Genomic DNA, 17,692 nt, shown 5'->3' on the forward strand with positions numbered 1-17,692 from the left:
TCCATCGTCGTCATGTGGAATCAGTTCAGCGGAAATTGGATTAGATATGTTTATTGAAAACGGCCGTTAATGAATGGTGCAAAATCAAAAGAATTGTTAATTACATAACAAGTATCCTTAGATCATTCAATTTTTAAATTTGTGCAGTTGTTGAATATTTCAACTAGTATTTAAAGTTGATATTTCTGGTATGCTATGATGTGTTTCATTCATGGATAGCGCTTGATTGAAACATGCTGGAGAAGTGGAAGGCTTATTATCTTGCACATATCTTTCAGCACCTGCTGAACTCTTCCATCCTTCATGCCTCTTTTAATGCCATGAAATCTTCTCCTCTGTTGGCTAGATGGAAAGCTGAGCTTCTACGGAAGCAATGGCCTGAATATAGTTCTGGATCAGGCAAGTTCAAGAAATTGGCATGAATTTTTGGCCTTCCACCTATCTTATTTATGCCAATAGGTTGCACTGTGCATTTTTCAGCCATAAAATTAATAAAGAAACGATTATGATCTGTATGTGATGGTCTCAGTTTATAGTATTCTATAAGAAAACTCAACCAGAATGGATCCGAAATGATAAATTTCCTGGGACTAGAAGTTTTTGTATTTGGTATGGTGTCCAAAATACAATCGTCCTTTAATTCTATGTCTTGAACCTTCATATTCACACAGCTCTACCCTTCTGCATGCCCCAGCATATCCCATGATTAATACTACCTGAAATTGGTTATGTGACATTAGATATTAAGTGTACATGCAGGATCATATATAATTGTTACCTTCATATCCAAATAAGTATTGTTTGACATATTCTTCAAAAATTTGTCGATTTGGTCGAAATCAAGAACTTTTGATTTCTTCAGTTTATATTCTTTAGGAACACTTTTTGATAAACATTGCAATCTAATAAATTCTGAAATATCGATGCTCCGTTGTACATTGAGCATACTGCGTAGCATCGAATAAGTTCTCCATAATGTAGGACTTTTATATCGGGTGTCCCAAGGTGAGTGGCCTATTAGATTATTATGGAAACTATTCATGGTAAAGATTTCAAATTTCGCGGATCGATATTTGACCATGTAAGGTACATTTTTAAAATAATTTCTTATTTCCAGTGTTGCCGGATGTACGAAAATTTGAAAACAACTTTGTTATTTCAAACTGGACATCCGGTATTTTCATTTTTTTATGACACTCCATAAAATATTTAATGTTTTTTTTCTTACTTTTTCCTACCTATCTTCAACGGTTTTTGAGTTATTAATTATTTTTCGAAATTTCAGGTCAAATTGGTGTGTTACGAAAATGACTCTAGTTCGCTCAATATTCGAGATTTAAGTCAGAAATTTAGCAAGTCATTAGATATGTATCTGATCTATGTCACTGATTTTGAAGTATAGTTGTCAGTTATGCAGGATGGACAAAAAAAAATCATCATTTGCCAAGTTACAAAATCGTAAAAAAGTCTGTTTTTTTCAAATTAGACACCTAGTATATTTTTTCAATTTTAGGAATCAGTACAACACACTCTACAATTTTTCTATTCACGTCCCTATACCTATCTCAACTGGATTCCGAGTTATATGCGTTTATTAGATTTTTGGTCCATCCTGTATAACGGACAACTATAATTAGATAATAAGGATTTCAATTGAACAAACTGGGTTTGGTAGATTCAATTTTCAAGAATATTTTGAAAGCAGGAATGACAAACTGTTATGATTTCTGAAATTAATTAGTCTCAATATTATTGTTTCAGATTTCCTAAGGATGAAAGACGTAGATTTAGATGGGTGATTTTTGTTAATAAGCCTAACAACAGGAGCTTATTGTGCTCCAAGCACTTCAAGGAAGAATGTTTCAACAGATCTTCACAATCTGTTATTAGATTATTTCCCAATGCATTTCCAACTATAGAAGCTCCCCGTGTGAAATATGTAAGTGATGAATTGTTGGTAAGGACTGTTATTATTTCTTGAACTGGGGTCGTTATGGCTCAGTTGGCCTTCCGGGAACTGCGACCACATAGATCTTTGGTTCACTACCCTACTCATTCATGGAAACCTAAGCAGGTCTTTAGAATGGTGTTAATAAAACCGAAGACTTTCTTAGGGGCCTTGGCCGTTACCTCTTGGGTATAACCAGAGCTGGTTTTCCCATATGAATGGTTCTTAGGCAAGCCAGTTCTGTACACTTACATAATATGTGTTCAGCTGTTTCTACTTCTGATCCACAGAGCCTACAATTCTCATCTGTTGACTTTGCTATGCAGTACAAAGGGTGTTTTTCTTCCGACAGTGCCCTGTCAACAGTCCCACCATCACCCGAAGCTCAGCTCGTGACAGCTTCAGGAGAATAATGAAGGAAAAAAAATTATTTGCTCTTTGGTTTTTGATGAGATTGCTATTCGAAAACATTTGGAATATACTGGAGGTCAATATTATGGCTATCTCGATTTCGGTAGCGGCATACAAGGGGACTCTATGGATTTAGCTACTGAAGCACTTGTTTTTATTATAGTGTGTATAAATGAAGCCTGGAAGCTTCCAATTGGCTATTTTTTTATTGCAGGTTTAAATAGTCAGCAGAAAACATCCCTCTTGAAACAGGCACTCACTCTGTTAATGGAAGTGGGAGTAACAGTCAGTAATATCACATTTGATGGATGTGCAGCTAATTTTAGTATGTGTACATTATTGGGCTGTCCTTTTCGAGCCACTGATATAAAGGCAGATTTTTCTTTTCGCAATCAAAAATATTTCTTGTATCCTGATCCTGTACACATGCTAAAACTAATAAGAAATTGTTTTGGAGAGAAAAAAATTCCTTAAAAAACTTAATGATTTGCAAAATAGGGAGGGACTTCATCTTGGAACCAAAATCAGAAATCAGCATATAAGTTTTTTCAGACAGAAAATGAAAGTCAAACTGGCCACTCAGTTGCTGAGCAGATCTGTGTCTGAGGCTTTATATTTCTGTAAAAATACTTTGAATTTGGAGGAATTTCAAAATTGTGACGCAACTGCTGAATTCATTTTATTAATCAACAATGTTTTCGATATTTTGAATTCACATAAGGTTTCTGATTTTGGTTTCAAGCAGGCAATCTGTGAAAAAAATATTAATAGTATAAAATTGTTTTACAATCAGGTTTGCCAGTATGTAATGAATTTAAAGTTATTTGATGGAACTTCCGTTCTGAAATCTCAAAGAAAAACTGGCTTTAGAGGTCTATTAATTGGGCTAAAAGCTTTGTTGGGTTTGTATGAGGAATATATTTCCAAAGGATATTTGAAATTTATTCCTACATACAAACTGAACCAAGATCACATAGAGTTGTTTTTTGGAACAATTAGATCACAAGGGGGACACAATAACAATCCAAACTGCAGACAGTTCACTGCTGCCTACAAAAAAATTTTAGTTCATGCAGAAGTGAGAGAAGGTGCTGGAAATTGTGTACCCCTTGAAGAAATAAACATTTTGAACGTAAGTTCCAAAAAAAAGTCTCCTTTGCAAATCATAAATGAATCATTAGGAAATCGATCTGCGGATGATGAAAGTAAAGAAGATACTGCCATTACCAATTTCTTGCATGATCACAATTATGCATTCACTTATGACTCATTGTCTCCCTATGTACAAGCTGTGATTGTTTATATTGCTGGTTTTGTTTCTTTTAAAATTGGACAGAAACTGAAAAGTGAACAGTGTGTTGCACAGTTATTTGGAGTTAAGGAGGATTCCCTAAACTCCTTGATTGCAACAAAATCAAAGGGTGGTTTGAGTTATCCAAGTAATGGAGTCATTGGAATATGCCAGACTGCAGAAAAATTTTTAAGAAGCCAATCATATTCAAATAAAAAAATTAACCGTGAAGAATTTTCACTTAAAGTAATGAAACATTTTATTGGAAAAAGTGTGTTTGATGAAATGATTTTTCATGATTTTTCCCCATTAGAGAGTCATGAAACTCTTTTAATTAAAAGTATTTCAAATTGTTATTCAAACACGAGGTTGAATTATATTTGTAAAAATACTGTAAATGAAGATAGAATAAGGAATTTGTATAATAGATTGATTCTCTTCAAAAACCAATAAACATTAAAAGTGACATTCTATATATTCTTTTTGAATAGATAAATATACAAAATTTATTTATTTCTCAGTATTCACAAGTACAAAGAGAAAAACAAATACATTTTTCCTACTCACATCTTTCGAGATTTTAATTCCTATGTTTCACAAGAGTATTGCCAAAATATTTTTTTTCTTTCCACTCAATAATAGAAAGCTTTCGAAAAATAAAAAATGCGATCTGAAATTAGCCAAAATTACGTTGGACAGTAATTGAGATTATTTATGCCCTACGCCACTGCTAAACCGGAAATATGGATTCCGCCATATGTGCACCAAATTCGGTCACACCAAAATGAACAATATGCTCCTTCCTGTTGTTCTATGTTCTAAGGTTGAGGTAGTATATACTGAGTTTGTGAAGTTTCTATTTAAAGTATTTCAATTCCATGTTATGATATAGAGGTATTCCTTATACTGAAATCTCAAGAGACATAAATATGATTCAGCCCATGGAACAAGTTCTACAGATGAGAAAAAGCATTCATTTGGAAGTATGAAAATTATGATATTGTATTTCTAAATCGTCAATTAAATTTAGCAGAAAATTCTCGCAAAGAAAAATCGTTTAACCTAACTCCTGCCAGTTGAAAGCACTGATATAAATACATTTTCCAATATTTTTTCGGAATCAATATTTATAATCAGAAACCCAGACAATAATTCCAATATAACTTCTCCAAATAATAATTATAATACTTTGTTGGACAACGTGAGATAAGAAAAAACATGAGGAACAAAACTTGTTTTGACTTTGCAGTACTGACAGAGTAGTTTCGTAATTCAGTCGATAGAGGGCGTCTAGATTTTTGGATTCGCCAATAGTAATTTTTGTTAATTCGACAACAGTGAAACCGATCAAGAAGATATCCACAGATTACAAAAAATTGTTTCTGTAATCTGTGACTATACTTTCTTAAAACCGATGACATTTTGTGTCATTGTTTGCTTTCTTTTCAAATGTGATCATCGAACTTGATGTTTATTAGGTCTATGGGGCTCAGAAAACTTTCATGACCATTACTGACTCGACGGGCGTTGCCGGATTGTGAAAATGACGTAGAATGTTCACAAGAGAGCACTTCTGAAATCAGAATTTTCGTAAGTGAATACAGACAAAATGCACTATGTTGAAATAAAAAAAAAATATATTTTGATATATTTGGGTTATAAGGATTTATATGACAAATATTTGGAAATTTAGAAAAATACCCCATTGTTGGTTCATTTCATGTTTTTGTGATTTCGAATAATTTTTAATAATACCTATCAGTTTTCTAAGAAAATGTCCTTCAGTGGATATTATTTATTTTTCAAAGGTGAGATAGCCCCTCAAGTGACGTCAATCCGAAATGCCTAATACAACGTTGCCACAGACATTCAGGATTTAACTAACCTGACATTAAATGTGCACCTGCACATTTAAAAAAAAATTTGAAAAGCCTGTCTATTCCAAGTTCACCATATTTACTTTTTTTTCACTCAATCCATTTATTTTTTATATATTCAAATTTAAATTTTGTACAAAATTGGTCAGTTCGTTACATGCTATGTGAATCAATCAAATTTTCACAAATTTATGTAGTGGTTTCGACGATAAAATCGTTACCTGCCATACAAAATTACTGTTTGTTCCTTTTATAAACAATTAAGGTACAAATAGTTACATTTATTGGCAGAAAGAATTGAAATCGTTTCTTTCTTTTTTTTTTTAAATAACGGTGCGGGAACCGTACAGCACATTAATCGAAATTGCAGAATGAATGATTGAAAATTCGATTGATTTACACACAGCTGAAAACCAATGAGCAGGAATGCTCAGCAATTCAAGTTTAAGTTGTCCAATAGGTTCAATTTGAGTCATTTTCATTATTCTTCTGCCCATAATAATCCTATCCTACATCTCACAAAAAATTTATTCTACATCTGTATACAAGATTTTTCAGTGTTAGCTTTAACCTTTGAGTATAGTTATATTCTATGGCTATGGAAACTCACCAGTTAAAGTTGGTGGACAAATCACTAATGATGGAAGGGGAGCACAATCAGGAGATTTCGTCTTGTGATATTTTTCTTCTCTATAGAAGTGATCACTTGCCAAAATGCAGATACTTTGCAACGTTTTGCCAAGACCCATATCATCGCAGAGGATGCCATGTAGTTTATACTTATTCAAGAATCCGAGCCAGTTAACGCCAGCTTGTTGGTAGCTTCTCAGTTCTGCTGCTATGGGAACTGGAATTTTATAATCGGGAATGCAAGACGGTGTTAGGAGTTGTTCTAAAAATTCCCTCTCTCTCATTCGTCTCTCTCTCAAAGAACTTTTCGCAAAAGCTGGTGGTTCTGGAACACCTACAAATAATTTGTCAATTAATATCGAATTAAAATAGTATATCATTCAATGAGCATATTATAAGATGATGATTACTTTACATGTGGATGAAATTTACGCAACCAAACGAAGTCGAAAATATGGAATCAACGTATCTAGTATAAATAAAGACGTAATAGTTGACCACTTTTTTATGGACAGAACAATCACAGCGTCTTCAGTGCTCCAACATGATTGATTAGCTTTCCTATTATGAGATATGAGTAGAGCGATACCGGAACATTTGCAGAATTGAATTTTTGTTCTTACCTCCATCAAGTGGCATCAACTGAACAAGAGTGGCAAAGCTGCTGGTTCCCATCAACCTAACAGACTTATTTTGATCGGACATTCTTCCAAGAAGAGGGACTATTAGCAGTACCACATATGGTATTATATTGTACTGTAAGGTTTCAACAATACATGCAATGGCCTCTACCGCCCCCTGCCTTTCAATGTCACAATCCATGGATTCCATTTTCGGCAACACTTTTTCGATAATTATTTCCATTACCCGTACAGAGTCCAACTGTGCAAATATTGCCAAACACCTGGAGGCTAAATGTCTCACGGCCCTATAAGGGTGAGACAAGAGTAAACATAGTCTTTCTAAACTTTTCGACATAAGGTCAGGAAGTAGCTCGGGGTGAATACTTGGAGTTGTCACTTCCAGTATCTGAAGAGTTCCGACTAGCTTTTCTGCTTCTTCATCCTCTTCGTAGACTAACTTGGGATCAAACGACAAATCGATAGTTTCCTCGAGATCGCCTAGAAAAAATATAATTACTGTCAATATAACAAATTTGTTAAGAATATGCATAATATGTGTAGTAGCATTTCCTCAAAACTAGGGAAATAATCACCTACCAGTAAATGGTAATAGTGGAGCTGTAGTGATCCCGCCAGGCGGCAGTGGAGTAAGAGAAACGGATCAAGCAAGTCTCGCTCGAGAGCTGGGGACGCATGCGTGACATTGGTTTTCTGACAGTTATAGAGCGAGTTGTAGAAAATAAATGGATATAGAGAAATCGTGTTTTAGTGACCAAATTGCTGATTGTTAATCAAGTCCACTTAAGAACCACATTGGTGACCCCGACGTATTAACGAACCTCAAGCGCATCAGTGAAGTATTGGAAAAAGACATATTTATATAAACTTACCAATGATTAATTCCCAAAATTTAGGCAGTTTATTGGGTAAATCTTTCCCAAAATGACAAGTAATGGCAGTCAAAGCGTGAGTGGCACCCCGTCTTTGTGTGAGATTCACTTTTTGCACTTCATCTTCCTCTTTGAATAATTCCTCCATGGGTACTTCAGTCACTGGGGGTCTTCCTGGTCCTCTTGTCATACTATTCTGTCTACGAAAAGCGATCTTCTCAGCATTTTTCTGGTGCTTCAGCAAAGTCAAAATACCACTGTAATTATTTTGCCTGGCTGAGGAACTGTTGGGAGATTCAGCCTTATAAATACATGGGGTGAATTCAGGATCACACTTCAGGAACGCACATAAATTGACTAAAATTTTATCAGTAGGACACGGTACCCTGTTCCTGCACTGATCTATGAGTATTGCTAAGTTTGCAGAAGCTAATTTTTGAAGACTCTCGTTGTCCTCGCGTCGAATAGCTTCCATTAATGGTTTTACAACTGGAGTTAATTTATCTGGAAGGGCATTGAACATAACTACTGCCCCAGATACTGCAGCTGCAATAAAATAAAAAAATTCAAATCAATATTTTAATATATAGTCCGAGAACTATCAGCAAAAACAACTACCTCATAAGTTACCTAACGTTTGGATTGGTTCAAATTCAGAATGTGAACTTTAAACCGCCCATCTGCATATGTCAAAGTTGCATCTGCATATGCCAAAGTTCGAGAACTAGGGCAGACCATGGAGGTAGGAACAGAGTGGAGGGGGCATAAGGTTTGAAAAGTGTCACATAAACAAGACAAAGACTGCCCATACCAGTATGGCCGACTTCGAACTCTTCAAATTTTGGATTTTTAGTTGTTTTTGCTCTATTTTACTTCGTTAGCTGTGATTTGTTGTTCATTTTGTAGTGGAAAGACATACCATGTCTCTGGACATACAGTATGATACAAAATGGTTTCTAGTTCGGTATATATTCTAACGCATCCAAAGTTTATATTAAAAAAGCTGGTGTTGCATTTCACAAGTAAGTTCCTAACTTTCTACTACTTTTGTGTTGAATAATTAGTTGTATGTATATGTATACAACACGCTGTAATTGCTATTTATCGTCTGCTATCGAATCTTCCTGCTGGAGACTTGAAATACAAGATATCAGTATCTCGAATATCCAAAATAAACTAATACTCTTTTCTCTACTTTTTTCTTTATCCTAGGTTTCCTCTGAAGCCCGAAAGAAGAGCCCTGTGGATTCAGGCAATCTGGAGAAATTGGTTACCATCATCCCATGCAAGGATTTGTTCCATTTATTTCAAAGATGATATCGATAGGGTAATAATAGAGATAATTAGCTTACAAAGCTTTTGTTAATGGCTGGTCAATCACTTCCCTTACCTGTCACTGATTATTTATTGTTAATTGATTTGATGATTCTAAATTTCAGGTCCTCAGAGCTACCCTTCATAAAATAAAAGCTTCACCTGACGAACCACGGAGATTCGACAATTCCATGGTGATTAAGATGGTTCCATCAATCAAAAGACTCCATTGATGAAGTTACACTCAATGAAGCAGATGAAACAAACGGTCTAGAGAAAACCACTTCGGAATATAAATGACACAATATCCTATCCCAGGGACTGTGAAGTTGATCGGAATATTGTATATATTTATGTTGTGAATAAATTGTACATTTTGTAAATTATTTCCTGTTCATATCTTGTTCCATTATAATAAATATTAATAATTTTATTATCTGTGTTTTCAATGATTAATTATGATATTTTCACGCATATGGAATTTGGAAAGTTGATTAACTGTAAGAGAAACAAATTTTTCATTCCTTTGGGATTGGGAATCAAACCTGTCAATTTATTGATGATGATGATATGAAAAGCTCAATTTCATGACACTTTGAGCAATGTAACTTGTGATTTGATTGTTCATGGATACAGTATACAAAAAACTTGGAATGTGATGCCGTTGTTTTCACTGTAAAGTAGGTAGCTTATATTTTTATGTAAATAAGAAAGAAGTGGCACAATTATAGGAACAAATTTTCCAATCTTAGTTGATGTATTTTTAAAATACTTTCATTTCATAACGAAAAGAGAGACAGTGGAAGAATCGAACTGTCAGAGCGATGCGATATCGAATAAACGGCTGGTCTAGTTGGTTGTGGGTATTGGTTTGGTGGGGACGCGGTGGCAGAGCGCAACGATCTAGGATCGAATCAGTAAGGCCTGGCGCAAATAGAAACGCAGGTTAGTGAGGTGACGCAGCGTGAGTTTTTGTAAAACATAGAAAAGACCAAGACCGCGCAAATAAAGAGTAACAATGACTTGTCAGATAGTGCGCGCATCGCAGGAAAAAGCTGCTTCACCCTTCGTCACCTCACCAACCTGCGTTTCTATTTGCGCCGGGCCTTACACTTCAAACGCGAGGGGGGTGTTATCATATCTGTTGAAAATGAGTGCGTCAATTTTATTTCACTCTTACGGGAGCCATGGCAGGAAATCATTTGTTTCAATGAATGACACAAATAATTTCGTGTGAAAATTAATATTCAGGTTCTTTTTCGCCAGAACTGGTTTGAAAATAAAATAAATTCTACGAAAAAAAAAAGAAAAAATTATTCTGAGGAAAAAAAACAAAGTCTAAAATATGGAAAATTGAAGAGGACATATTCAAATTAAATGTTCAAATAATCCACCTTGCTGTGCCAAACAGTAGCCAAATCTATTATAAATAGATAATCTCATATTTCTGAGAAGATTCGGCGTACTTGCTATTTTGGCACTGAGTTGAATTATTTTGGACCTTATTTCACTAATATTCGTCGCTCTTTCAATTTCTTGCCCATATACCATATTTTTCAGATATCCCCAAAGAAATAAATCATTGGGAGATAAATCTGGAGATGTGGGGGGCCCTTTGATCGAGCCATTTGTAGAAATGACACGGTGCGTTGTGACTCGGACAGGCATCCTGTTGAAACCAGACATCATCGAAGTTGATTGGTAGCTGTCGAACTGTCGGAATGATTTGGTTCCTTGAAAGCTCCAAATATTTTGCAGCGTTCAAGTTACCATCGATGAAAAATACTTTGCAAAAAAAGGTGGCAACCTGTGAGGATACTTTTATGATATATTTGACAACGTCTGTTTCAAAACAGTAGTCATTTTCAACGGCTTCAATGAATTTCAATCCATTTTCATGCAACATTCATTTTGCTGATAAGTTCTAAGCGATTTTTTCTTATCTTTCGAATTTTTTTTCCAAAAAAGCGACCACTCACGCCCGGCAGACGAGCGGTTTCAAGTTCACATTCTGAAGTTGAACCGAAGTGCCAATCCAAACTTTTATTAACTTATTATTATTATTGAAACCAACATACATTTAAGAAAATTTAAGAATTAATTCTACTCACCCAAAGTACTGATGTTAAGAGTCAACTGCTCATTACTGATCTGAAGAACACTTCCCTGGATATTCAGTCGCCTTTCCTCCAAATTATCGTGAACTTTATTCTTTAATTTGAATTTGACTAGAAGTTCTTGCATGGTAGAGCCAGTCAATTGTTGAATGTTGTTCAACGTTAGCACTGATTCATTATCACTGTTTACAGGAACTTTGTAATGCTTCAAAGTTGCTATGAAGTCTTTAGTCTCTTGCACCAATTTGGTGAAATTGAGGGCTATTTCATCGAAATAAATACATTCTGTTAAACAGACCTGAAGCCTTTCTTTGAGCATTGGCGGACAGGCAAGATTCAGAGATTGTCTGGCCCACTCTGAGATTACCATGCTGGCTACCATTCTCTGCATGGCAGATTTGGAATTCAAATGCGAAAGTAAAATCCTCTCGTAAGATTCTACTGGTTTTTCAATACCTTGGCTGTAGTCCACACCTGGGGCTTCTTGTATAATGTAACAGGATAATAAACCTAACATCCTTGTTAGCATACATCTAACTTCTACGGCATTTTTTTCGCGGATTTGTAACGGAGTTGTTTCACAGCCTGAAAAAAAAAGAGAAATATATATTTTTTACACTTATTTGAATATAAAACTCCCATGGCACTATCAAAGAGAAACAAGAGATTTCACTCCACTATTTTGACGATGCGTGTTTCTTTGACCTTGAGCAGCTCGCAGGTATAAGTGGGTGGAGTTCTTCATGTCGAATTCGAAATTTTCAAATATAAACTAGCAGAAAGATTAACGGAACAGATAATTATTATTATTTTCTGAAATTTAAATTATCACTAACTACCCTATAGAAACATTGATGTTGTCAAAATGATTGTATGTTGAATTATGAAGAAAACGGTTGAAACTCTCCCGAATCGAAGCCACTACAACCTTCTAACCTCACAAAAATTGTGGACGACAAAAAAACGCTTCAATACAAGTGAAATTCCTCTCTTGAAGAATATGATGCTAATGCAATGTACATACGAATATTAACTAAAAGTACAATATTATTCGAAATTATGTTATGTTTACGTACACAACACCCGTTTATCCTCCACTACTCTATTTTGACGTCTATTTAACAGCGGGTTGGAGTCGCCTATTTATCGATATTATTCATAAATGTATGGCTTATTCTTTATTATAATGAGAAAATTGAATAACGAAAACACTTTCAAGAAAACATTATTTGCTTTCAAGTTGACAAACAAAACACTAGACCAGATGATTCTGTTCGACTTAATCTTCTATCTGATGGCCACTCGTATTCCTGCGATCTGATTGGATCACCTTTATCTAGAAGGCAAGTGTGAAATAGATTCATGTACGAAGCATTTCGGAGGTCGCCCCACCATTGACGTAAACTGAATTCGAGGAGTGAAACCTCTTGTTCCTCTTTGGCACTATTTCTAACAGAAGCGCAACGGCGGTATGCGTGTTGGTACGTTAAGGCCAGGCGCAAATATAAACGCAGGTTGGTGAGGTGACTTAGGGTGACGCAACTTTTTCCTGCGCTGCACGTACTATCTGACAGTCACTGTCATGTTTTATTTGAGCGGTCTTGTTTACAAATACTCACGCTGCGTCACCTCACTAACCTGCGTTTCTATTTGCGCCTGGCCTTAGAAAAGATCGAGACCGCGCAAATAAAGTGTGACAGTGACTTGTCAGATAGTACGTGCAGCGCAGGAAAAAGCTGCGTCACCTCACTAACCTTTGTTTCTATTTGCGTCTGGCCTAAGGCCAGGCGTCACCTCACCAACCTGCGTTTCTATTTGCGCCTAGCCTTACAGTTACGAGACTGCGGTGCGATATTCGATGTGGATTAATTGCATTTTATATTTGCCTAGTTTCCATGCCGCTATTTTTCATTTAACGAAGAAGCTGTTCGTATTGTTATCACACATGTGGGCGTTTATCCAAATTTTATGAATTCTTTGAATCAGCAACACTGATTACAGGTGTCCGCAATGTACAGGATGGGCAAAATTGGTGATACCTGAACTACAACTTTTTAACCCAACGAAACAGAGGAAAATGAATGTGCCTTTCATGTCGTCTTTTTTCGAGAAACTAATAATGCCTCAACTGCATTCCTCTATCTTCTTTTGTTTTAGAGTTATAGGCGAAAATTTAAATTTGGCCGATTTCAACATTGGTCATTATCTCCGTTTCTGTTTGTGCTGGGATTTTCAAATGAAAACATTATACAGACACTTTTTTGGTAGCAAGCCAGTGACGTATTATGTTTTTTATCCTACAGGTTTATTTTGTGAGCTAAAATATGAAGTTGTGTTTGTCCTTATGAAAAGAATAGTTTGAAATAACTTAGAAAAAATCGCCATTTTTTTACCGTTTCAGAAATATATCATACATCGCCCTCGTCTTTCTAAATAATTTTAAACTACTGTGTTCATAAGAAAAAACACAACACTGAGAACAGATATTGGTCTGTAATCAGCAATATCATGAATATCATTTTTTTTATGAATTTGAAAAACTATGGCCTTTTTCAAAAGATTAGGAAATACGCCTGAACTTACTGATATATTGATGATATGAGCAAAATGAGGTGCGATTTCTGCTCCTATCTTTTTCAATAGACGAGCAGAAATATTGTCAATTCCCGCAGACTTGTTATCGTTCAACGAATTCACTACATTGATCACTGCGTGGTCCAAAACTGACCGAAAAAAGAAATCAAAATTTAAAATAGAAGAGGTAGTGCAAGCACTAGACAAGCACTGACTACAATATTCGCTCAGGGCATTTTCAGTTACTGAGGAAAGATATTCAACAAATATAACCGCCAGATATTCTGGGTCAACAAAGATGTACCATCAATAATCAACTGAATAGGCTTGCAGTTTTTGCTCATTGTGCCAGTTTGAGTATTCACGATACTTAACACTTTTATTTCTGTTGTCAGATGTTTCAACCGAGTTATAGTAATAACTAGATTTTGTTTCCTCAATTAAAGGGTTGTATGAAGATTTAGCTTTCCTATAAATATTATAAGTGGATTGGCATTTCATGTCATTATATGACCAATACAGATTATTCAAATTACGATTTGCCAAGCGAATTGCGGGAGTGATCCATAGTTTGTCATATTTATCATGATTAGAACTTTAAATTGATGGGCAAAATTTGATCATAAAGAATCTACAAAAAAATTGGAACCGATATTTAAAACGCCTATATTTGAAATGAATTTGGACAGTTTCTGCAGCGAATTTGAAAAATTCATTAATGAAACCCACAATCATTAAATTAAAACTTTTATTCGCAGTTATAAGTAAAATAGGGAGAATTTCCTGTTGATAATAGCTTCTCAATGGGAAATCAGAATCATATTGTGATATGAAGCGCTAGGTGAGAAATTCAACATGATTGGTGGGGTGAAGAGCCGATTTAACCATCATAAAATCGTTAAATTCAAGATCAAAGAGAATTAAACTTATTATATACACATGATTGAGCTCATGTGTCCCACACATTATAGGCATATATATGATTCATTATAGTAGTTGATTATTGTTGTAACAACTTACCGCCTATGTACCATTTTGGCACCACTACATTACTGTCATATGCATGCATTCCCTCGATATGACTCTTCTTTTTATGAGTCGTTGCAAATATTAACAGTGCACTATCGATTGGAAATTTGGTAACCTGCATACTCAAAACTAGCCATACTGTTATAAAAGGGCAGGCAGCATGTAACAGTTCTACTAAGCCAGAATTCTTCACGAGATTCATCCAAACTTTTTCTGCTACTTCTCTAACATCTGACAGTGGTTCTACTACAACTCTTTGAAACACATGACGTAATGCTTCCTGAAGCAGAAGAGCATCCCAAGGTATGATTGTGCCTTCTGATGGTACCACCTCCGTCAATGTGTTTAGAGTTTGGAGAGTTGCTTTTCGAACTGACGAAGTGCTGTGACTCAAAAATGGCCATAATCGAGGAACAACCTGCAAATTCAGAAAAATATTAGTTCAACATGATAACAATTAAAAATGAAAACATTTATGGCCGTATCCACAGTTTTATTATTATTTTATGAAAATTGAATTCTCAAACCATGTTTAAGCATGGAATTGATTTTATAATGAGGTGAGGTGTATAAATTTCAAGTTGCGCCGCTCAGGCGGAACCAAGCAGAATCCTTTTGATGTTAATGATAAGTTATTTTTCTGTCTAAATTTTTCACATAAGAGGACCGAAATAGAACACCTAAACACCGCATATTATTATATAATTTGATTAAAAGAATTTTTCATTTCCATCCCGATCATCAATCCAGTCTATCTTTATTCCACGTATAACAAGTGTCTTTTCAATTGACATCTGACGACTGGTTCAGATCCTTGGTATGTAACTTGGCATGTTGATTCTTTTATTCGTAAACAAAGAAGGAAGCGTATCGTTCAGTCTGTGACTTGTTCGAGTTTTCAAAAGCGTATCGTTCAGTCTGTGACTTGTTCGAGTTTTCAACATTATCATTGCATGTGTAGCATCTGCAACGTACGGTTGTTTCTTGAGACATCCTACGAATTTGATTCAAAATTTTTTATAAAGTTCTTAAGTTAAGGTTCAAGATGATGACATTAAAAGAAAAAGAAGCAAAAATCCTAATCCGCCAACACCAACAACCCAAATAAAATGACATTTCCATCCGAAAAATTTTCATTAACTTCTGCAATAGCTAATCGCGTAGATTACACATAAAGGGAATTCCACAGACAACACATGTGTCTGCACAAATCTCCCAAATATAAACATCCAAAAAGTAAACAAAAATATGGACGTCAATTTGGATGAACTCCGAAGGAAATATTAATGTAAAGTTACTAATGTAAAACAAATCCAATCAATCAAACGATTAACTAAACACAGAAAACAGCGAATACGAAATCGTCATTCAAAATGAAATGTATACAGCATTCTGAATACCAAAATATATGTTATATGATGGTAAACCATCGAGATAGAATAGAGAGGAGACGCTATGAGATTCAATAGTGTTAGAAAAAAACCACTAGGCGTGGCGAAGTCTGGGACCAATATGGCGGATAGAACAGGGTCGAATTAAGTAAACTTTCAATGAGATGATGTAGGTATGTTCTTGATGTTATATTTTAATATTTGCTTCACTCTGTATTTAATAAAAGAGATTCACAAGTTCGTAACTCTGTTTATTCAGCAACATTTATTTTTATATATTTTTTTTATTGACAGATGTCAAAAAGCAAACTTGATCTTTTTCTGAAAGCTGACCAAAATTCCTACTTGATTTATATTTTGTCATTATCGAATCTAATTCAACACTCTTCCTTAATGACAAAATACTCAAATATAAAATTATTGAAATAGAAACAAATTTCCTCAATTCATAATAATGGCGAATACAATCTTTCTCTTGAAGTAATCAAACTTGGTACTCATCAGAGGTTTTGTCATGATATCAGCAACTTGTTCTTCTGTACTGCAATATTTTATTTGAAACCATCCTTCTTTGAATTGTTCACTAATGAAATGATAACGTACATCTATATGTTTACTATTGCGACTCATTTGTCCAGATTTAATCAGTTTTATTGCGCTTTGATTATCGACATGCATTATGACTTGCATATCTGTGTTCAATAATTCTTCTATGACTGTTTTTAGATATTTGACTTCTTTGCAGCACTCTGCAGCAGCGATGTACTCCGCTTCTGTAGTTGATAAAGCCACAATACTCTGTTTTCTCGAGCACCATGATATTGGTCCACCAGCAAACATGATTACATATCCTGTTGTACTTTTTCTGTCTCTTTTATCACCAGCATAATCTGCATCGCAATAAGCTTGTATTTTTATATTGTCTTCTGTTCTTTTCGAATAGTAATGAATTGCTGTGTTAATAGTTCCTCTCAAATATCTCATTGTTCTTTTCACATTCTGAAAATCTTCATTGCTCGACTTTCATAATTTACTGCATAAGATATATCTGGTCTTGTTTTACATGTCAAATACAGCAAACTCCCTATTGCTTCATTGTATTGAAATTTATTAATAATAATAATAATAATAATAATAATAGCTCTTTATTTCAAAACAGTTCATGTTTACAAAACAAGAAAAGAAATGAAATAGTGTCAGTTAAAAAAATAGGATTAATGTCCTCCAAAAAACTCCCCCATGTTATATGGTTCCATATTCAGCAGCAGCTTGAAAATTTCTTTCTTGAAAAGTTTAAGCGTTTCTATCCTTTGTATATCCCTAGGCAATTTATTAAAAAGTTTCAGACACCTATACTCTGTTTGCCTTTGCGTAGTAGACAGATTATATTTTGGCAGATTGAATGCCAATGTTCTTGTGTTATGGTACTTCTTGAGATTAAAATGTTGGAAAAACAGATCTTTATTTTTATGAACGAATATTAAACATTCCTGTATATACAATGCATACACTGTTAGTATGCCATTCTTCTTGAATTGTCCTCTACATGATTCTCTGGGCTTCAAATTTTCCATTATCCTTATCGCTCTCTTCTGCA

At 34.8% G+C, this 17,692-nt stretch overlaps 1 protein-coding gene across 2 annotated transcripts in view; it reads right to left on the reverse strand.

Annotated features, from left to right (window-relative positions):
• LOC123316860 (TATA-binding protein-associated factor 172) overlaps window positions 1–17,692 on the reverse strand; it is a 71,279-nt gene that overhangs the window by 29,779 nt on the left and 23,808 nt on the right. For both annotated transcript variants that reach the window (XM_044903121.1, XM_044903122.1), the window contains exons 8-12: window positions 14,696–15,122; window positions 11,096–11,686; window positions 7,671–8,216; window positions 6,781–7,278; window positions 6,138–6,491 (exon numbers count right to left, since the gene is read on the reverse strand). In XM_044903121.1, coding sequence (XP_044759056.1) covers window positions 6,138–6,491; window positions 6,781–7,278; window positions 7,671–8,216; window positions 11,096–11,686; window positions 14,696–15,122 — 2,416 coding nt within the window. The remainder of the gene's footprint in view (window positions 1–6,137; window positions 6,492–6,780; window positions 7,279–7,670; window positions 8,217–11,095; window positions 11,687–14,695; window positions 15,123–17,692) is intronic.

This window comes from Coccinella septempunctata, chromosome 7, assembly GCF_907165205.1.
Source record: "Coccinella septempunctata chromosome 7, icCocSept1.1, whole genome shotgun sequence".
Classification (NCBI taxonomy): domain Eukaryota; kingdom Metazoa; phylum Arthropoda; class Insecta; order Coleoptera; family Coccinellidae; genus Coccinella; species Coccinella septempunctata.